General features: G+C 44.4%; 2 protein-coding genes across 3 annotated transcripts; both read right to left on the bottom strand.

The window, feature by feature from the left end:
- Window positions 1-2857: 2857 nt before the first annotated feature.
- LRIT2 (leucine rich repeat, Ig-like and transmembrane domains 2) lies at window positions 2858-7198 on the bottom strand. Its single transcript, XM_036026734.1, is given in 6 exon segments — window positions 2858-3841; window positions 5678-5776; window positions 5808-6193; window positions 6195-6252; window positions 6255-6482; window positions 6769-7198. Coding segments are annotated over 6 exon segments (1668 nt in total). The 5' UTR covers window positions 6878-7198; the 3' UTR covers window positions 2858-3053.
- Window positions 7199-10554: 3356 nt separating this feature from the next.
- LRIT1 (leucine rich repeat, Ig-like and transmembrane domains 1) lies at window positions 10555-22446 on the bottom strand. Of its 2 annotated transcripts, XM_028514235.2 has the most exons (4): window positions 22218-22445; window positions 18251-18717; window positions 14543-14848; window positions 10555-13330 (listed from the first exon to the last, which is right to left on the bottom strand). In XM_028514235.2, the coding sequence occupies exons 1-4, from the start codon at window positions 22337-22339 to the stop codon at window positions 12354-12356; spliced, it is 1872 nt and encodes a 623-aa protein (XP_028370036.1). In that variant the 5' UTR covers window positions 22340-22445; the 3' UTR covers window positions 10555-12353. The 2 variants fall into 2 exon arrangements, with proteins under 2 accessions (XP_028370036.1, XP_035882626.1); XM_036026733.1 differs by lacking the exon at window positions 14543-14848 and having other exon boundaries at window positions 22218-22446.
- Window positions 22447-23299: the final 853 nt, after the last annotated feature.

Below are 23299 nucleotides of genomic sequence, written 5' to 3'. Positions count from 1 at the left end.
GGGTCCTGGCCATGGAAGGATGGACAAGGAGAGGAGTGAAGATGCCACATGAGACTAACTGGCATGTCAAAACTGGCTGCCAAACTGGCATCTGGAGAGACACATGAAAGACCCCTTAGGAGATTAACAAAAATAACTTTTAGGGAGGTGGTGCTTTGAAGGGACTAGTTTGCTGAATGAGGTAGTGATGGCTTAATTTGTGATCAATAAAGTAAGTGATCTTGTTTTGCAGCAACAGGCTGGTGATGGTGAGGGTATTTGCATGACATGAAATTCTGCAAATGTATCTCCTTGGCTACCAATATAATTTACTCAATCGTTCCTTTAATAGCACAGTTTCTGAGTATATCACATGTGCCAGATCCTCTGCTAGGTGTCAGGGATACAAACTAATGAACTAGAAAAAAAAAGAGAAAAAGGACAAAATTCCTCTCTCAGGTTGCCAATAGCAGAGGCCTGAGACTAACAGTGGCTTTATCCTAAAAGTGAGTGGCCCTACTTACAAATATCTCCTGAATCAAAAGCACTGCCTTAAAATTGCGCAACTGAATCTAAAACTATAGCACCTTTAGACATTAATTTAACAGAACATGTGAAGGATATTAGCATAGATATTATGTCACTACATATATATTTATAGATGTACACACACATGTGATCCTAATAAGATCTGATGTTCCAAATGGCTGGGTCTATATGCTGAGTCACATTTAAAAAACACACATAAACTCACACAGACAGCATCAATGGTGATAACATTTATTGTGCTGATGTTTACTGAGGGCTTATGGAACAAACATTGTTCTAAGAGCTTTACATGTAAAAGCTCATATAATCATCTAGACAACCCTATCAGGTTGGTACTATTATTATCCTCATTTTACAGATGAGGAAATTAAGGCACAGAACAATGTAGTAACTTGTCTGATGTTCTAAAGCAAGAAGCAATGCCAACATTTAAGCCCAAGAAACTGGATTCCAGTGTCTATGCTCTTATTCCTACTGTAATATTGCCTAATCAATCTGAGTAATGTACATCTTAGCTCTAGGATTTATTAAAGGGAAGTCTATGGTCTTAAAGAGTTAGATTCCCAGAAATCTTCTGTAGACCTCTTTCCTCTCCTTAAATTTTCATGTTCACAGAAGCAGCTGAACACTCTCCCAGCTCACCCAATGCTCCTGACTCTCAGAAGAAAACAGAAGTACAAGTTCACACCTTACTCTGACCTTTTTCTACAAAATTTATCATGGGAATTTTCACAGGAATAAATTCCACTATATATAAGTGTATGAATGTGTTGTTTCTACATATATAACTAAGTATGTACATATAATTTTTAAACATATGTTCTTAGGTGTGATCATAGCATTTTTTTAAAACTTTTTAATTTGGGTCCTGGCTGGTGTAGCTCAGTGTATTGAGTGCCAGTCTGTGAACCAGCCTGTGAGCCAGTCTGTGGTTACTGGTTCGATTCCCAGTCAGGGCACATGCCTGGGTTGCAGGCCAGGTCCCCGGTGGAGGAGTGTGTAAGAGGCAACCACACATTGCTGTTTCTCTCCCTCTTTTTCTTCCTCCTTTCCCCAATCTCTAAAAAGAAATTAATTAATTTTTAAAAAAAACTTTTTAATTTGTTATAGATAAAACACAAATATCCACAAGTCAACTGTGGAGCTTTGTATTTGCCTTTAAATACTCCAGTTAAAAAAAAAATTTGAGGGCAAGGACTAGGTGAAATAAGATTCAAAAATGTTAAAAATTATTGCAGCTGACTGATGAGAAGGGATGAGATCCTCTCCACTTTTTATATGACTCAAAATTTTCATTAAAAGGGTTTTCTTCTTCTAATGCTCAGAAGAAATAAAAACTTGAAGAAATGAGGGAACAATTGGTCTGAATATGAGAGCAGTCTTTACTTTTTAAAAATTAGTTTTAAACTACATTGATTTTTCAACACAGTCCAGGTGTTGGATGCCCAGTAGCCTCAGCAAGATGGGTCTTTGCCCCCAAGGGCTTGCAACCAATGAAACCATTGCATATCCTGCTCAATTCTATTTATTTTTACTGGAAATGTGAATCAAGGAAGGTTAATGGGGCACATGATCCTTGAGATAGGCCTAGAAAGATGAGAAGGAATTGGTAAGAAAAGTGGGAAGGAAGAGAAACATTTGTGGGGATGTTTCAAAAAGGCCAGCTTATGCTTACAGCTGTCAGGGCTCTTTTTGGGAACAATGGGAGAAGCTGTGGGGAGAAAGATGGGTTTAAATTCTGGTCTTCACCAGCTTGACTTCCCAAAGGGATGGTGAGCTGTCTCTGGGGTTCATGGAGATCCCTCCATTCTTCATGAGCTTCCATTCCAACATTTTCTGGAGCCTGAGCCCTGGGTTGCAGCCAATACTCTGTTGCTTGGTGCTAATGGCACCAGGCTCTCTGGAGCACCAAAGATTGCCCTTAGGGACATGGACACCCACAATAAGATGTGCATCACCCAGCAGGCTCTTAACACTCAAAGGACAGCTTTTTGAAACATCCACCTTACACAATGTCATTGGAAGTTGCCATTAAGGGGGAGAATAACACTTTCTGGACAATAGAAGAACAAGAACACTGCAAAGCAGACATTTAGAGGAAACGATAGAATTAGAACCTCTTTGGAGCACTGCCCCTACTGCCTACTAGATGGGTAATGTAATTCTCTGGCCTAATTCCTTTCTCTCTTTTTTCTTCTTTCTCTTCACCTGTATTCACCTGTAAAAAGGGTCAAATTCTATTTTTCTTTATAGGATAACACATGTGAAATATTATGTGTGAATGTACACGTAAACATGTCAATGTTATGGGACTATATATGTAGAAATAGAAATATTTATTAATTTTCAGACATTGTGAATAATAAAAATGATTAATGGACAGGATAAAGCTCCATTGGCATCAGCTCCATGAAAACAAGAACTGCTCACTGTGTCAAGTTCAGTGCCAAGAACACAGTGGGTGCTCAATAAATATTTGTTGAATAAATAGATCAGACCCAGCTGAGCAGCCACAGAAGGTCAGTTTAGGGGGCTGGAGGCCCACACTTCTCTAGACCTAGCCCAGGCTTTTCAGCCACTATCTCCTCCTCCTCCTTTCCCTCACCCCTCAGTGTCCCTGTGTCCCAGGCCATCCTCACAACCACTATGGGATCTCTGTGCTGTGGGGCTGCCTGTGGGTACCTGGGGGCTTTCCTATGATGAGGACAACAGAGAAAGCCCCACTTCCTGCAGCTGCAGGGGATCTGGGCTGCCCAGACATAAGTGCCAATAGGCACAGCCAGCAGTACAGTGCACAGGACCACCGTGATGTGCAGGAAGTGCTCCCGTTTGTCCAACCCACTATGGTCCTGGCCTGCCACAAAGACCACACACTGGCCCTGGTGCAGTGGCTGGTCTCCCAGGCTGACACATGCCTTGTATTTTGTGCCCGGGAGGAGGTCATTCATAACATATGTGTTGATTCCAGGCCTGATGTAAACCACCTCTTTCCTGAGGGATACATCTGAGGCAACATAGAGGGTGGTCCACTTCTCTTCAGAGGTATTTCCCACTGTAAACCACTCCAGCAGGACCCCGCCCATGGTCTGCTTGATGACCCGCAGGTTGATGTAGACTTTATCCTGTGAGGGAATGGAAAGAGAATGCGATGCAGGCAGAACCAGGAGAGGCTGGACGTTGAGGGAGATGACAACAGTGCTCCTGCCAATGGAATTAGAAGCCACACAGGTGTAATTGCCCTTGTCTACTAAGTGGGCCGCAGGTATGACCAGCTCTGACAGAACAGCATCTTCTGTGGTGGATGAGGTCAACACTGGGTGGAGAGAGAGCAAAACAGCTGTGCATTTCCATGATAGACAACTGGAGTGTCCAGCAGTGCCATTTTTTTAAAGGTGGGGTTTACCATTTATTAAGCATATACTTGGTGTCAGGTGTTTGCCTCTCAACAACCCTTTAAGACAAGTACCCAATTTTTACACATAGGAAGTTGAGGGTTGGAAAGATTAGGTGACTTTCCAATAATGAGTGTTGTTCAGAGGCAGCAACTAATCTGAAAACTTGTCCTTCTGTGAAGTTTTTCAACCACATTAGCTGCTTCCACCAAACTACCTTAGCTTTGCTGAGCTAACACCATGGTTCCCAGGATAGCTCTAACAACTGTGTGACTGTGCAATATTGTGACCTTCAAGAAGTGCCCTCTCACCCCAGGACGTGGAGTGACTTAGAACCTGGAGTCAAATACCTGGGTTCTATCCCTTACTAAGTATATGGTTTTTGATAAATTCTTTGGATTCTCTTGGCCTGAATTTCCTCATCAATAAAATGGTATGATAATAATACTTACTCAATAAGATTGATAATAAGTAGTCTGTGTTAGCTGTTATTATTACTCACAGAATATATGGGGCAAGGAGACTAATCACAGAGCATCACAAAAGATACATCTGGGTGCATTTCACTCTTCTCAAAGAAGCTACAATAATAAATCTTATATTACTTTCACTGGTGTTTAACTTCAAGCCTATAAAATGTGATCAAAATAGGAAAAGTCAAAATTTCAGTTAATTCAGTATTTTTAATCATTCAGAGGTTTTTCACCACATGTATAATGTGTGGAAAACCGACTGTATTTCTCGAGTTTTACTTAAATATTTCTAGTTATCTTCTAGAAAACTTCTATATACCACTTGGGAGGCCATATTGGCTTTGTGATGTGCCCCAACCCTCAGCATATTATTAAAGGTGATTCCAGCTGAGGTATAAAAGCAGAGCAAGCACAGAGTTTCAAGAAATGAGAGGCAGGTTTGAACCCCAGTTGTGGGACCCATGGGCCCACCTCTCCCTGGATCCTAGTATTACAACTTTAAATCAATAAGGTCTGGGCAACAAAGTGGTGAAAAGTGTAAAATTCAGTCAATATCTAGGACTTCCCAACCTTGCCTGATGTTAAGAATTAGCTAGGGTGTGGGGGTGAAGAGTGGAGGAGGAGAAAACACTTGTTAAAATATATATTCTCAGGTCCTCCTCTGGATTCACTTAATTCAGGTTTTCATGGCAGGAGAAATATGGAAATATTATTTCAAACAAACACCCCAGGTGAGTCTGTTCAGGCAATTTTAGGAAATATGTAATGGATAATCTCTAGAATTGATCCTAGTCAGAAATTACTATCATTTAAAAATACACAGTATAGTGTTTTGCATCTAGAAAGTCATCAAAATTATATTTGTTCATAGAATTCTCTAATATTTATACAGTGTCGAGTCAACTCCAGGATATATATTTACATATGTCTATATAAGATATGTATGCTTTATATATAAATATACATACTGGTACATCCTGGCAGACAGGATGGCTGAGTTGCATGTAAATCCATAAATATACATATACACATTTCTATATAAAGCATACATATCTGTATATTTATATATGTTTATAAATATATTATACATTATATATAAAATATAGATCTGTATGCAATCATTTAAAAGAATGCCAATAGTGTAATACTACCTTGTCATGATGTATATAATTCAAGCCTTTCCCAATCTTACCTACACCCATTTTAGTACCTCTCTATTGGGGATAAGGTTGCTATACACCTCCCCATTCTCCCAGATACATTAAGAGAGTGCATGTGGCTTACCATCAAATTCCCTCCACATGCTCAGGGGATACATCCACATAATGGTTGGTGGAGGGCTGGCCTGTGCCAAGCATTTCAGGGTTACATTCTGGCCTGTGCCAAGCATTTCAGATTACATTCTGTCCCACCTGGATAGTGACATAGGCACTGGGGGTTGAGATCTGGGGCTTCACGCAAGCACTGAGCTCAGTTTCATGAAAAAACTGCCCTGCCTTGGATAGAGGGCCTCGGCACATCAGATAGGGATTCATCAGGATGACTGGGAGGCTGGTGGATTTTACAAACTGGAAGAGTCCCCTTAGGTGACAGTAACATAGCCAAGGATTATTGTGCAATGCCAGCACCATGCTAGAGAGAATCTTGGCCCCACAGTCAGGTTGCTGGTGTTTCTGGTAAGCTGGCCAATTCAAGAAGACACTCTTGGATACAACTGTAAGCCTAATAGAAGATAGATCAAGGTAGGTCAAATTGACCAAGAACTGAAGAACCAGCTCAGGGAGTACATCAATCCTATTGTTTGGGATCCAAGACTCTCAAAAAAGGGGTGGCATGGAACGCTGTCCACAGTACTGAAGTTTGTTCCCTTCCAGTATCAGCTCTTTTAGTTCTGACAAGTGCTCCAAGGCTCCTAGGTGGATCACAGTGGCATCATTAAAATTGAGCCAAAGGTATTCCACTGTGCTCATGTTGACAAAAGACCCGGAGGGCAGTTCAAGTAAGGATGAACGTTCAATTCTCACTTGCTTGAACTCTTCAGGAAGTTTCCCTGGGATCTTTCTCAAAGAGAGAGACATGCTGCAGAGTCCTGTACAAGAAACAGAAAAGCTTTAATATGAACATCAGGAGACTGGTAGGTGGTATGAATTTATCCTGGCATTAGGATATGAATTAGACAAAAACATTACTCACTTGAACTGAAAGAGTTACACCTATCTTGGTAAAAGCTCACAGTTCACCAAAGTTCAATACCAACTAGAATGAGCCTCAGAGTTTTTTCTAATTCTCTGCAAATTCTGGGCACACTTCTGCTCCAAAAACTCCCCAGAAAAACCCATTCCCTAGAGCTCTGTGGCATCTCTCTAGCACAACACACCTGCCAAAATTCTCCTCTGAGCAGGTACATCCTGGCAGACAGGGTGGCCAAGTTGCATGTAAATCCAGAAAGGCCAGAACTGGCAAGAAATAGGAAGCTGAAGCCATGTTCCTCTGTAAAAAAATAACTTGAGAATTTTGAGTAAGATAGCCTTGGCTTCTAAGTGGCAAATCCCATTATTGATAATCCATGGTGATGTAGGCCAGCACAGCAGTGGAAAAGCCCCTGGACACTTTGAGGTCTGCTGTGGCCCAGATCACAAGCTTAGTGAGAACCCATAGTGAGGGAGCTGTGTCTCTTGACTAAGGTCAGAAACTTCACCCTTTGTTTGATTCTTGAGTTCAGAAAGCAAACTCTAAGGCAGATGTCAATTCTGTCCTGATACTGTCTTCCCTCAGTTTCTTACTAAAAGATCTGAGACACCAGCAGGTAGTGCTATTCTGAGCACTATGGTTCAAGTAATTTTGCAAAATTCATTTAATATTTCATTAATCACAACTGGATCCTGAAACCTAGAATTTCTAACCATACTCTAAAAGTGAATGCAGATGATGGGTGACAAGTAATTCTGTGACCAAGCCTCTATATGGTTCTCTTCTCAACACCTTGTGTGGTGGAGTTTTATATTATGGATCTATATCTCTATTGCTTTGAGGCAGCTGCATCTGCCATTGAGATGACCGACTCAGAGAAGCATTATGGTGCAAAAGGTAAACCTCAAGACTGTGTTTTCTGATTAAACTAAAGCATGTTTTTTATTTTATCTTGGATCTCATGACTTTCCCTGAATGCTGCATGTCTTTCACAATAAAAAGAAAAGACCAGTATTTTAAAGTTACATATATGTAATTCCTGGATGCTTGTTCTGCCACCCATTATTCAGTCAAAAATATCTATTGATCCTGCTCTAAGCCACACACTTACTAGGTGCAAGAAATGCAGTGGTGAGAAAAACTCTTATGGACTTGACCCATGAGGTTTTCTCTCTAGCCTATGTTCCCTAGTCTTGACATCTTTGGAAAGTCATTTAACCTCTCTGAGCATTAATCTCTCCTCAGCAAAGTGAGGGAATTAACAAACACTTAACAGTGCTTCTTGGTAATTTTGAGATTATGTAAAATAAAGTACCTAACATACAGTAGGTATCCAATAAACTTTAATTCACCTCCCATATCAACATACTCTTGAAGAACGGCAAAGTCTACTTCCCTATTACTTGGGGTACTTCCTGGTGAATACTGAAATTCCATGAGTTCTCTAAGACTCATGATACACATTATTCCCTACAAAAGGCCTCAGAGAAGAAAATCCTCTTAGTAGCTAACCAGTGAGGGGAGAAATGGGTCACAACTAAGCTGATTACATTTCAGGCTTTCCATTCAAGCCAGATATATTTGCTGGAGTTTTCAGACATTCACAATTTGGCTAGATCTCTAGAGTTCCTCTCAAAGTAAAAATTAAAACAAGGAGAGTGCTATGGGCATACAGCTTGTGGTGGACATGGAGATAAGCTGCCTAGACCCTCTTCAAGTAACGAGTTAATGCTTACCTGCAAGGAGTGTTTGCATGGGGCCATTCCCTTCCCACTGTCTTCCTACTGACTCAAGTAGACTCTCTGAGAGCAAAAGATAAATTTTTCTGTGTCACACAATTTTTTCTGTGTCTCAGCCCACATGCAGTGGACTGAGGGTGATAAGGGCACAACGGCTTGGCCAGTTTGGCCTGATGGGAACACGCTAATGGGTGATTCTCATCCCAAAGTCCCCAACCAGGTTGCCAAGATTTTATTAGGTTGCTTCATGGGGAAAAAATGTATTTTAATCCACGAGTATCACAAACCACTAGTGATTTCTTTCTCACTCCAAAATATTAAAAGGGTAAAGAATTCTCACTCCACCTCCACACACACAATTTTCTCTCTGTTTCATTCTGTATGAACCTTTTCAAATGAGTTCAGTTCAGTCCAGCCTTCTAGTGGGTTTGCTGAAAGCTTGTCACTTCGGAAATCCTCAGGCCACATCAGCACTGCTCAACCTCCTCTCCCAACCCTTCATCCTCTGGTTTCCTAATGAGGCATATGGGCATAGGGAGTAGGTATGGTTGTCTGTTATGGCTGGAGACTGGTACAATTAAAGTTACTTTGTTTACATTATTTTTATTACATACCTAGTGGTTAAGTGATGTCCTAAACTCCAAAGATTTAACACCAAAAGGAAGGAGTCTTAGTACATTATACCCCTATCTCTTTCCTGCAGGATGCTTTTAGGAATTGGGCTTTTAGAGTGGAAAGAGACAGTCATAGGACAGAACTTTCTTAGTGTTTATGAAATAATTATATATAAAGGGTTCTTGGGCTGCAGCTCTCTGGCTTTCTGAGGCAGAATATTAATCAGAGAGTTTCTTAATCTATTCGTTTGGTGGAATGTTGGCACAACTCAGACAGAAAACTGGGCGAACTCGTCAGAAAGAACGTACTGCCCTTCCTCTTTTCTCAAGGGGCTGCTCTTCCCTCACTCCTCCACCAGTCACATCTAAGATGTCCCCTTGGTTTCCTGCCTTCTTTGGCATGCCTGTGATGGACACACGAGGACTATATTACCAACCCTCTTGAAATAGGTGGACTATGTGACTAACCTTCTAGCTAATAAATGTTAGCAGAAATATGTTTTTAAAAGCCCCTATGTGATTCTCCAGTTTCTCTTTTCACTTGCTACGGCAATTGTGACTTCTGGGTGGTGGCATTTTCAACAGCCTGAGTCCCTCGAGTGAATAAGTGGAGCAGAACCCACCCTTCATCTGAATTTCTCACTGACTCAAGTAGACTCTCTGAGAGCAAAGATAAATTTTTCTGTGTCAAGCCACTGAAATTTTGGAATTGTTAGCACAGCATAAGCATAACCTGTTCTAACTAGAAAAGCCCTTGCAATCAAATAGAATATGTTCCAGTACTTGTAAATTGATTTTTGTCTCTTCTGGCTTATATGATAGAACAAAATATCCAGCTCCAATTCTCTAAACACAGTGATCATTAAGTACCTTGATCAATAGTCTAATTTGAATAGCCCACATCTACTTCCTGGAATATAGTTTCTGTTATTTGTCTATTGGTACCCTGCAACTTCAGTTACAGATGTATAACATCAGAAGTAGCTTCTGCCATAGGTAAAAGACATATAATCATGTAGCAGTCAGAAAATATATGATGGAGATTCTGCAGTTCCAACCGCCCTCCAAACAAAGCTTCCAAAGGCAGCATGCTGTGGGATCACCATAGTGCAGGCAAATCTTCAGCATTGGGCAACCAGAAATGTTTTTCCCAGGATTATAAGGAAGGCATTAGTTTTCAAGGACTGACTCATATACCAAAAGACTGACTCATATACACAAACAAAGCATCATTTTATTTTTTACAACAGGAATTTGTTTTTTTTTTCCAGTAATTTGAATATTCATAAGCACAATCCAATCTGACTATTCTCTGTAACAGCAATCTAAAAAAGGACAGAACACACAAAGGAAAGATGGTGACAGATGGTGTATTAGGAGGCTAACCATCTCAGAGGTATTTTATCCAGAATCACCAAAGTAGATCTTAATGAATCATTGGAGAGGTTTGAATTCTCTCTCTCTACTCTCTCCCCACAACCAACCACCACCACACACACCACACACACAACACACACACAAATATTGGGTAAATACTAATATACTAATATGTTATGCTATCAAAATAGCAGGTGATGGGCAAAAAAATATCCATGTATGGAAATTCTGCAATCATGTGCATCAATGCCTCCCATGGTTCTGATCCCATGTTTCAGGTGGCACACACACACACAAAAATCCATTTCTGTAGTGACCCTGCTGAGAATTGTATTGCCAGAGATCAGGTGAATATATACCCTCAGCCTGGCCAGAAAGTTATTAAACACTTGGATCCTCCATGAAAATCCATCACAAACCCTCCATAAATTATTCTGCTCTCTGGACTTCAGTTTTTCTATCTGTACAATCAAGTAGCCCAGTCTTTATAAGGGGTTGTTGTGAGGGTCAAATGAGCGAAAACAGAGAAAAAACTACACTTGTAAGGTCATATGTTATAAGGTCTTCTATAAATGTGAGAGGGAACATAGTAACCTTAGAAATCACTATACCAACCAAATAGTTCCCTTGGATCACTGGCTGAACAAAATCTTGTCAGTTGTTGTTACCCAAAGGTTTTGGCACCAACTACCCTGGATGTTCAGTCCTGCAGACAAGATACAACATCTGCCCTTGTGCAGGAATATTTGTCTGCTCCTGCACTCAGAAACATCTCAGATGTTTCCCATCTTTAAGCAAATGGAGCAGAATCCTCCTTTTAAGTGGCCTCACTGAGTGACTGGGAAGACTCTGAGATATCCTCAGGAACCGAGGTAAGTTTCAGTAAGGATCACCAAGACTGCTACTTGGGGACTGAGGTGAGTAGCATGCTAGATAGCATTGTGTGTACTGTACCACACACCACAAAAGGTCTCTCAAATCCCTCCAGACTGACATTCTTAGAGTAAATGAGCAGTAATCGCTTGGGCATCATCCAAACCTCTAGAATTTATTGAAAATCAAATTATTACCTCTAGGCAGAATGGCACCCAGAGGAAAAAAGTGTTAGAATCAGTGAGTATAACAGTGAGGGCATGGTGTGTGTCTGTGTGTGTGAATGTGTGAAACTGTACAAATGTGGCTACTGCATAAATAGGATGTGTATGTGAGTGCCTATGAATCACCATAAATGTAATCAAGATGCAGTAGATGAGAACATATGTTTAGGATTCAACTGTGGAACCAGTTGCCTGGTCCAGCTGCCAGAGCTGCCACTTCCTAGCTGCATAGTTGTAGGCAATAGAGTAGATTAGATCACTGCTCAGCAAAATAGTTCTTGAACCAGCATGGCCTCCAGCAAAGAACTGTCCTTCTCTGCCCTTTTAAAGTTGGGTTTGGCCATGGCACTGGCTTTGGCAGATAGAAAATAGACAGAAATATCAGTATGTCAGTTTTAAGCCAAGACTTTGAGAGGCATTACATGTTTTTGCTCATTCTCCTGATATCATCTGAACTATCCATAGAAGGAACCTGCCCAAGTAGCCACTGACTCTCCATCCTGGGTCCCAAATAAGACACATGGAACAAAGCCACCTCAGTCAACTCAACAACCTGTGGATGATGTGAGAATAAGTGCTCATTGCTGTATACCACTGAGGTTTTGCTTTCATTTGTTTTATAGAAAAAACTGACTGATACAGGCAAGTTACTTAATTACCTTATTTCTTCTACAGGAAAATGAGGAGAAATGTGTCATCTACTGCAAAAGATTGTTATAAAAATGAAATGAGTCAATGCATGAAAAGCACTTAGAACACTTCCTGGCACATAGTTAGTGCTTTAATAGATGTTAGCTGTTGTGTATATATATGGATGAATAAACAAGCACCCAAGTGGGTAAGAATGGGTGAGCATGAGTCAGGTGTCAGAGTGAGCATGTGGGAGTAGAAGGTGGTTGGAGCAGATATGTGGGCATCTATGTGTATAGGAGAAGCAGGGTCCTCAGCAGAAGTACTCATTGATTTGACGGCACCCCCTGGTTCCCAAGAGCTGAGTGTCCAGGCCAGAATGGACTGAAGGGAGCCTGTCAGCCTCACTGAGGCTGTGCCGGGACAGCTCCTCTGAGCCATCCTCACTGTGGCCCAGCCTGTCCAGGTTGACATAGGCACCCATGGACTCAGTGGAGCCCACAGTGTGGCACTTGCGGCAGCGTCTCTGGAGAGCACCACAGCAGACGAGCAGTGTGAGGGGCAGGGCGATGACAGTGGCCACACTGATCACAACCACATTGATGAGCTGCTGAGTGGCCTCAGCATCCACCACCTCATTGGTAGAGAAGATGACACACTGCTCTTTCCGGGGCACCAGGCCCCGCACACAGATACATGCCACATACTTGGTCTTGGGCACCAGCCCATGGATGGTGACCCTGGTCTTCCCAGGCTGCACAACCACCTGTCTCATGTCATGCTGCCCAAAGACTGCATAGAGGACACTGAAGACAGTTGTGTTCCCAGCCTGAGGGGCCTTCCATGCCAAGGTCACACTCTGGTAAGTGTCCCCTAACACTTTGAGAGACCTCACCATTCGGGCCTCCTGGGATCCCACCTGCTCATTTAAGTGTTCTGCTGGGGCACTCATCTGGAAGTGCTGGAGCATCATCTCCTCCTTCATACTGGGCACAGAGGAGCCAGTGGCCAGGATAGCAGGCTCAGGGATGTAGGGGACATGCCTGGCCACCAGCTGGTTGTTGTATGCAGCAGCTTTTGCCCCCTCACCTGTCCTTGCCCACAGTGCCTCTGGGCTTCCACTGTGCTCTGTGAAAGTCTGGGGCTCAGTGACAACAAGGGAGATAAGAGTCTCAGAGGCTCCCAGGAAGTTCTTGGCCTGGCAGATGTAGTCTCCAGAGTCAAGGTAGGACACAGCCAGCAGAACCAGCAGAATCCAGCTTGTGCCATCACTGGAGACTTCCTGGTGCACTAAGGAGAAAGAGCCATATGTGAGAATGAATGGACCCATCTGCCTCAACCTTCCTTTCAGGCCCAAGTTCACAGCCTCTGGACTATTCACTCTCTACTACAGACCCTGTCATCCCAGGAAAACACTGGGATTCATTCAACTTTTCTTAGACTAACCAAGGAGATTGAGATCACCTAGGCTCAAATTTGGGGAGACCTAAGCTGAGTCAGAGCCTAAGAATGATCTTCCTTCTAAATGTGAGATGTTCACACTGTGTTCCATAGAGCCCTGGAGTCCTGCAGAGCTGACCCCTCAGGGAGCAGGCAGGTACTTTTGGGGGGTAAGGTGGGTTGGGGTAGGTAGGAGGAAGTGCTCTGCCTATCCCTGTCCAGCCCCATGGCCAATTCAATCAGAGCATCTTCAACTTTCTGTTTGAGATATGGGGATCCTTATACAACTTTGTCTGTAAATTGATTTTTAAATCCATAGTTCTAGAGCAATGCTTTTCAACCTAGTTGAAGGACACAGAAAACAGCTGGGAAGAACATAAGCTGTTCTGGTCATATGCTAAGAAATTGTTCCCTTTGAACCCTCTTTCTGCATGTAGGTGAGCTCTGACTCCTGCAACCCCACTCCTAGCCCCCAACCAGTGCCAGAGATGAACTATCTCTGTCTACACAGCACAAAAATCACACATTGTGGAGCTGCTCCTCCTTGTAGCAACTGGGTGATATAGGCCAAGCATTGAATCTCTCAAAACCTCAGTTTGCTTACATGCAAAATAAGAAGGATATTCAGGTTCTCTAAAGTTTAACAACATTATGCACTGATACATTTAACAAATGTAGAGCTCCATAAATGATAACTCACATTGTTAGTTATTAGTAGTAACTCCTAGTGATATTGACTTAATATTCACAACTGGGAAACTTACTATAAATATTAAATATACTAAAAGAGTATCTTCTACCAAAAGTCATCATTTTGTTCCTCTCAAGGTGGGCCCTGAGTCTCTGATGGAGTGGCTAATGGAATATGATAGGACAGGCCATTGTCCCCATAACCTACCTCTGGGTAGAACATGTCCAAATCTGCTCAGACAGAATGAGAGTGTACAGCCTTGCTTAGCCTACCTCCTGCTCCTTGGCAAACCTGACTCTGCCCATTTGGGACACTGACCCACCTGCCCCCATCAGGGTTCTCAGCACAGTGGTACCTAATAGCTCACGCACCTGTGCCATTGAGTGGGTACCCATCGGCTCTCCTCCAGCTCATCTCAGGACCAGGGACCCCAGAGGCTCCACAGCGTAGCAATACTGTACTGCCCAAAGGAGACCTGATGCTGGTCACCCCTGGATGGAGCTCCGGACTCTGGCACTTCCTCAGTTCCAACTGGCTGAAGGCCACTCCAGCCAGGCTGCGTGGGCTGGCACACCTCAGTCTGGCCTCTATGAAAGCCAGGTTTGGGGCCCAGCCTTCCAGGAAATGGACCATGTCATAGAGTTGGCAGTCACACACCCAGGGATTGTCCTGCAGCCCTGCAGAGATAAAAGGCAAGAAGTGAGCCCTAGCTATTCAGATCCCCAGGCCCAGTTCCTTCCTCAGGGAGGACAAGGCAGCTCCTGAGCTCAGAATCCTCAGGACTGGTGTCTCAGCCCAGCTCCTTGCTTCGCTAGCTATGTGACCTTAAGCCTGGTTCTTCAACTTGAATGACTGCACTAGTTCCATTTAAGGGTTGCCATAAACATAAAGGGAAATCATATTAAGCACTTAGTAGGCCATACAGCATACCAACAAAATTAGCAATTACTACTGCCATTCTTAGACTCATGCTTTCTGGCTACTGGCCAGTGAATGCTTCTGCAATAATTGCAACATGCCAAAACCCATTTCTAGAAATGCTAATGACCTCTGCCACTCAATCCCTATCCTCCCAGTGTAAGGGGAACTTTCAGGATCATCCCAGCAATGAGGGTGATTGTTCTGACCTATGGTTCCTTTGACACAGGCTCAAAAGGAGAGGAGTGAGGAGACCAAGAAGTCAAACCCTATGTCATATCCCTGCATTCTTTACTTTAAAATTGAACATCTTTACAGAGCTTAAAGCAACTCACTAAGTCTCCACCCCCATTTAAAAAACTTTAACAGATAGAGGGATATTATGTGTCCTCAGTTCTAAGGCACAAACCCTTTTTATGTGTTTGCATTTCTGAGATGCAAAATAAATGCATTTAATGTGATGTGCTTTTTATTCCCCAGAGACTGTTATTAAAATTGATAGTGTATCTAATAATCAATGGCATCTTACACACTTACATATTTAATTTATTTAGAAGGGGGAAAGTGAGGGTTGGAAATCTAATGAACAAACTTAACTAACAAGCAAAATAGAGACAAACTCATAGAGAGCAGGCTGAGAGCTCTTTGTAGGGAGTGGAGGAAGGAGGTTGAGGGTGGAGCAAAAGGAAAAAGGACTCATAGAAATGGACAACAGTGTGGTGATTTCAAGGGGGAGGGGGTATAAGGGGTTAAATGGTAATGGAAAAATACAATAAAAAATAAATAAAGAAAAGGGGGAAAGGACTGCATTCAGATCTGCTGCATATTCATAGCTCTCAGGTGAGCACTAGCTGAGAGGGTGTCAGTTCCTTCTCCCACCCTACCACCTCATCCCACTGATGGTTACTACTCTGTGTCACTGGTTAAATGCATATAATGACACACCTGAACCCCAAGATTCATCACTGCTTGGCTCTGGTGGTGAGCTATCTGGCTTTTGCCTATTACAACAGAATCCCCAATAAATGAATGCAAAAGACAAAGTGAAAGGACAGTGAAATGTTCACCTGTCAGACTGGCAAAAGTTAAACATTTTAGCCATTTCTGTTGTTAGCTTCATAAAAAAATAGATTTTCATCAATTTAGCTTACTTCAGCATCCCCAGCACCAAGAACTGTGCCCACACATTCATAGGCACCCAAATAAACTTACAAAGTGAACTTACATGGGTGGTCTTACACACAAATGGTGGGGGATGAGTATTGGCCCAGCCCCTTTAGAGATTCTCAGATTGATATTAAAATATCCAGTGTGCACACTCCATGAGCTAGTCATTCCACCTCTTAGTTCCTATCCTAGAGAAACATTTGTCTACCTGCACCAGGTTGCAATGTCAAGAATGTTCTCTGTGGCATCACAGGTGTTAAAATAATGAAAACAACTTAATGGTCCATTAAAGGGGGAATGGTTAAATAAAGTGTAGTATAACTATACTACGAAATATTATGCACTAGTTGAAAAATGAGGTCATGTGTGTACCAGCTCTTCATAACTGTCATGGGTAGAAGCCCAGTGCTATTGACCACTGTCATAAATTTCCTCATCCTGGCACTGCAGGTAGATCTGCTCAGTCTCACCAGCTCCTTCCAATGCACCTTCTGCCCAAGAGTGACATCTCTCTTGTTCTACTAAGTTTCGAACCAAAGCAGAGGATAGAGAGACAACAGGAAACAATCCTGCCCTCAAGGAGCCTACAATTCAGGGCTGTGTTCTATGCTATCACAGAGAGCAGCACACTCACAGAAGGTAAAAAGGAAAAGATTATCAAGAAAAGTAAACTTAGAGGCTGGGCAAGAGAGACCCAGCCTTTGTGCAGTATGTGCAATATGAAGTTGATTCACTTGTAGTAACTAACAAAAGTCTCCAAGACACACTATTGGATGAAAATTAGTGCTGGTTGATATATACAATATCATAAAACTATATGTTAAACACACAGATGAAATTTTATGTGCACATATGTATATGTATGTGTATGTAGATACACTGTAGAAGACAGGGAACATGCAAATTAACAATAGTGGCTACCTTTTAGGAGGGGAGAAGGAACTGGAATTGGTAGAGGAGACAAAAGGGTTTTTAGCCTTTTCTGAAATATGTTAAATGTTTACATATATTCATATATGACTTGTGTCATTATAGTTAATTTTCTAGAGTGAGTTATGTCCCCACCTGTCACCCTTCAGGCCATGCAGGAGCCTTGGGCAGGAAAGAAGGTCTGGTTCACCCAGTAAGCCATTAGTTTGTTAGGAACCGGACAGAATCAGAGAGAGCCAGCTGGTGTAGCCCATTCAACACTGCTTTGAAAAACTGAGTCTCAGGGTTCTGTCTCCTTGCTGCATGACCTAGAAGGTCTCTTGTCCCTTATTTTCCTTGTTTCTAACAGTGGGCCAACACTCCTTGCTGTGGTTGCCTGACATGGTGTTGGAACACACACACACACACACACACACACATGATTAGAATGCAGAGGAAAGGAGGAAAACAGGAGAGAGACAGGGAGCTGGGATGCAGATCTGGTGAATCACTGGGTGGAGGGGCAGTCTGGAGCTGAAATAGCCCATCAGAGTTGCCCCAGTGGCTGGGCCTTTAGATTCCCACCTGATAGGTATTTGGATGGGACTGCCCCCAGAAAGGGTGTGTGGCCTTGGGCGAGGCTGCTCTGCAGCTGTGGCTGTCCTGAGGGGGCAACAGCTTAATGCTGCTGCTGACGGTACAATCTTGATGAGGATCTGGGCAGCACATTTCTGTGCCTGCCACATGACCTACTGTGTATTAAGCACCATATTTATACCCACAAGACTAACCTTTTTTGAGATAGATAGTTTTATCATTCTCTCTTTTCAAAAGGAAATGAAGACACAGGGAAGCCAAGCTGAGGACACACAGCTAGCAAGAGGCAGAGCTGGAATTTGAACTGCAGCAGTCTGACTCGGCACTTGAGCTCCTAACTGTGTCAACAGGAGCCTTCCATTCAATATTCACTCAAACCGGGAACAGGTGTGATTTCAGTTTTCCAGGTAAAGAATCTAAACTCAGAGAGGTATGGTATTCCGCACAAGATCCCAATGTGGTTCCAAGTGACGGATGCCATCTCTTACCGAGGACCAGCCTGGTGCGGTGGCCCGGAAGGAAGGACCCGGTCTGCATGTGAGACCAAGTGGCCAGCAGCTCCTGTGGGAGCCTCATCAGCTGGTTGCTGGAGAGGTCCAGGAAGGTGAGGTTGCCCAGAAACCGCGCAGCCTCGGGCGGCACTGCAGAGAGACGGTTGGCCTGCAGGTCCAGCAGCCGCAGCTCGGGGGCGTCCCTGAGCGCAGCCCAAGGGAAAGCAGCCAGACGGTTCCCCGGCAGACGCAGCTCGCGCAGGCTGCGCAGGCCCCGCAGCATTAAGGCGCTGATCTCGCTGAGCGCGTTGTAAGGCAGCCACAGCTGCTCCAGGCGTCCCAGCGGCCTGAAGGCCTCCCCAGGCACCCTGCGGATGGCCGTCCGCTCCAGGCGCAGTCTGGAAGTGTCCAGTGGGACAGATGCTGGGGGCAGGGTCATGTCAGGGTCATTGCACACCACCGTCCTAGTCACAGAAATGGGGGATATTTGAGCAAGGGTCCAGTCAGGTCAGAGATTCCCACCTTCCCCTACCTCCTTTCAAGAAACCTGCTGGTCTGCACCGAACACAGACACAAACCCCGGGGTTCAAGCTCTCTTGAGCTCTGGAGATGGGCCAGGAACAAGCAGCATCCTATTTTCTTTGGGGGAAGGGGCGGAGGGGGGGTGGGGACAACTGGATGGGTGTTCTTGCTTTCAGAGCCTTTCACAAGGTCCCAGGAGGACCACATGGTCTCTGCCACTGGCCTAAAGGACCTCAAGCTTAAATTGCTATGTCCCATTACATCCCACACCACCTGCATTACACTAAGTATCCTAAGCTCATCACATGCATTGGCCCATTGCAAATGTGTTAAAAAGTGTTTGATCGTTAAACTATACATCAGTGTTTTTAACCATTTTGGCTTTCTTTATTATATATATATATATATATATATATATATATATATATGTATATATAAAATAAAGGGTATCAGAAAGGGAAACCATACACAGGGTGCCTCAACCCTTTCCCAACTCTGAAGGGAGCATAAGATGCTCAAGGGTTTTAAGAGCTGGGACTTCACACCCCCACATTTGGATTCACATCTGTGCTCTTTGCTTGTTGGCTGTGCATCCTTTAGCATATGACATAACCTTTATTTTCCTCAGTTGCCCCATAACAATAGACTCCACATCACAGGGAGGTGTGGGGGTTTAAATGAGGTCATGTGTGTATCAGCTGTTCATAACTGTCATGGGTAGAAGCCCAGTGCTATTGACCACTGTCATAAATTTCCTCATCCTGGCACTGCAGGTAGATCTGCTCAGTCTCACCAGCTCCTTCCAATGCACCTTCTGCCCAAGAGTGACATCTCTCTTGTTCTACTAAGTTTCGAACCAAAGCAGAGGATAGAGAGACAACAGGAAACAATCCTGCCCTCAAGGAGCCTACAATTCAGGGCTGTGTTCTATGCTATCACAGAGAGCAGCACACTCACAGAAGGTAAAAAGGAAAAGATTATCAAGAAAAGTAAACTTAGAGGCTGGGCAAGAGAGACCCAGCCTTTGTTCAGGCTCAGTTTCATCTGGAGAGTTTCTCTGTTCACATGGAGGAGGAGGTGTCATGTTTCGCTTAGTTGAGGGGGGTTGTTCTCCTGTGGAGTCATAACATGTTGCTCATTGGTGCCTTCCTGAGTAACACCCACACTCCACCCACATTCATCAGCTTAACTCACACACTCTACATACTCCAGGTCAGATGGGCTTGACTTGTTTTTTTGTTTTTGATTTTTTGTCTAGTGTGCCCACAAAAGGCACAGTTACTTTCCATCCATTCATATTCTCTAAATATACATGGAACCCCTACTGAGTGATGGGTTCTGTGAAGATCCAGAATAATATCAGCTTCATAGACCCTGTGTCCATACAGCTTATAATATAGCTAAGGAAGAAGGAGCATTGGACACAATGATATTTTCAATGATGGTAGAGGTTTGGGTATTGCAAGGAGGGAGGTCTGGATATAGATAGGAAGAAAGGAGTTGATGGGAAAACAAGTCTTGAAAGGGAGGGAAAACAGTCAAGGGAGGGATCAAAGAAACCAATAAAAGAGCCCAACACAGGCCAATGGTACTGCGGTGCACACTGGGCACAAAGAATATGGTGACACATCTGTCCAGGTACCCAGACTGCCCCCCCACCAGATAATGCCATTACCCATAGGAACACAAGTTCTGTTTGTGATTACAGGAATGTAGAGCATGGGCAGGTCACAAGGGCTAGACCCTCTGAAAGGCCCCAGTTAGAGATGGGGCTGAGGAAGGCATCTGAGGCAGAAGGAGCCTTAGTCTGACTGCACAATCTGTGTTCGTGACCATTAGGGACCTCAAACCCCCTACAGCTTTTCATGGACTCATTCCCCTCATAGGACACTCTGTGCTCGTGAGCTGGTAAACATCAGCTTTGGGATTGTCGGGCAGGTAGACTAATGATGAGAGTTCTAGCTTCAGAGGAGGGATGGCCACTGGCTGACATAAGGGGCCCTGGAAACTACTTTTGGAATGTCATTTTCCATCCTAAAGCTAACCTGCTACCAGCAGTCCTCCCCTGGTCCTTGTCCATGACAGTGTCATTGATGAGAAGAGTTTCGGAAATGGACCTGAAGCCCTGTGTTCCAGCACCAGGTCTGCCACTCGTGCTGTGTGACTCAGATCTCTGTAGGTGTCAGGGGGCGGTCTTCATCACCCTGGTCACACTGTGGTTGGCAACAGGCATTTCCCTGGCTTGCTCAGGGCTCAGTCTGGCTTCCCTTTGGGAGAGGATCTTTATTTTTGATGATCCACATGAGTTGGAGCAGCAGAGATTTGGGCCAAAAATGGAGATCTTTCTGTTCTTCAGACCATAGATGATATCCTTTCTTGGGGTTCCTCTCTCTTCTCCATCTGCCTTCATACCCAGTCAACTCAGCACCCATTGCCAGAATCACTGAGAGAATCATACTGATGATGTTATTGCCCTGGTCAGAAACCATCAGTGTCTCCCCAACATCCACCAAAGACAAGAGAGAAAAGGAGGATGGAATTCCAGAAGTCAGGAAAGGTGGTGGGAAAGGCCCTGAGCCAGGGGCTGAAATCCTTGAGCCAGATGGATGAGGCAGTGGTCATTAATGGATAAGCTGAATGCATCAGAGGGAAGATGTTTTAAAGACAGTTGGAGAAAACGAGAATGAACTGTGGTAGAAGAGCAAGGGTCCACAAACTCCAGCATCCTGGGGACATTCATGCAGGTGGAGGAGAAGAGTATGGAGGTTCTCTCAGAGCTCAAATGGGATATGAGGAAAGTTAAAGAGAGGCTGAGGAGGGAGGGAAACTTGTCTGCTAAGGAATGGGAAGCCCTGGTCTCTCAGAGAGCCTCTAGAAAGGGGTCAAGTTGGAAGTTCCTGAGGGCTTTGCCAGAGGAGACCCAAAGAGGGAGAGCATGAGGAAGCAGGTGGTCCTTTCTGGGTAGGGTGGTAAAAAATACCTGGGATGTGAGTGGGTACCCCCAGAAGGTGAGGCAAGAGAATGAGAGAGGCCTGGGAAAGAAGAGGCTAAGTAGATATAGAGAGGATGATAGGAAGGAAGGAAGGAAGGAAGGAAGGAAGGAAGGAAGGAAGGAAGGAATAAGGGGGAGATTTACTGAGCTCTGTCCACCAGGATCCTAGAGGAAGATTCAGAAAGGATCTCTTGGATCTGTCACACCTGTGCCCCACTGCCAACCCCAACTGTAAAGATACCTGGTACCACCCAGGCAGAGCCATGTCCTTTTGGCTAGACGATAATTCAACGCAGATCAGCCCCATAGGACCCCTGGGCCTCAAGTGCTAGGGAAATGGAGGTCGTACCTGGCCACACTCTGAGGGCCCTGCATCCAATCCTCCCAACCCAGCCATGCTGGTAGAGCTGTAGGGGCTGGGCTACCCACCCCACACACATGGTAGCATACCTGGCCTTGTTGCCATCACCCAGGATGTGGAGGCTGCAGCTGCAGTGAGAGGGGCAAGAGCTCCAGGCCTGGGGGGGTCCCCTGAGGGCCAGGAGCCAGAGCATGCCCAATGCCACCCTCATGGCTCCTGGTGGCTCTGTAGCCCAGGCAGAGGCCTGTCCCTGTACTGCTCTGTCCTTCCTGCCCAGCAACAGTCCACTGGCTCCTCAGCTCCCACATGCACACCTCAGATAAACATGATCAAGCTGGGGATTAAGGAAGGAAGCTCCAGCCAGAGCACTCAGCGGCTTATTGCTCCCTGGAATCATCTAGTCCTGAGAGTGGGGGTGGGGAGATCCCCTTCTGTAAAATAGTTGAAGGCCCTGAGAGGCCAGGGACTGGCAAGGTGGGGCAGGCAGGTGCACAGCCATCCGGGGGCAAGTAGCTGCTGGATCAGCTGTCTGGGCTGCCCACCTGCAAAGCCATCCCAGGCCAACCAGGCTGTGGGCAGCAGAAACCCACCAGGGTACATGGGTTTAGAGGAGATGAAGATGGAACCTGACCTCTGATAAGGGTTATTGGAAATTATTTTCTGTGATACTATTTCATAGTGAAAAAGCAATGAGGTGAAGGCAGTGAAGGTACTGGGAAGATCCCAAACTCCAGGGCCATGCTGCCTGGGTTTAAATTCCAGCTCCTCTATTTATGGGGTATGTGACTTTTGATAAGTCATATGATTCCTCTGGCTTCTGTGTCCTCATCTGTCAAAATGAAGTAATGTTTACTCAGGGTGTTTATGAAAATTAAGCAACCCAAATTTCCCAGACCTCAACAGCCTGTGAAAACAGAAGTTCTCTCGTGAGCACTAAGGACCCAATTTTGCTGGCACTTAAAAGTACCTGCTTATGTAGGAATTGGGAAAATACAGATATTTTGGATAGACTTCAGAGGTATCTCCCATGGGCTCATGAACCCTCTCAGCCTGCCGGGTGAGCAGCTGCCTCCCCAAATGCACTGTGGACAACCAGTCTCCACACACTGCTGTCTGAGTGGAGCCCTTCTGGCCATTGCCACCAATGTCAAAGGCAGGAGGTGTCCCCATG

The sequence above is a fragment of the Phyllostomus discolor genome, chromosome 5 (assembly GCF_004126475.2).
Source record: "Phyllostomus discolor isolate MPI-MPIP mPhyDis1 chromosome 5, mPhyDis1.pri.v3, whole genome shotgun sequence".
Classification (NCBI taxonomy): domain Eukaryota; kingdom Metazoa; phylum Chordata; class Mammalia; order Chiroptera; family Phyllostomidae; genus Phyllostomus; species Phyllostomus discolor.
This window is presented reverse-complemented; position numbering and strand designations above follow the sequence as displayed.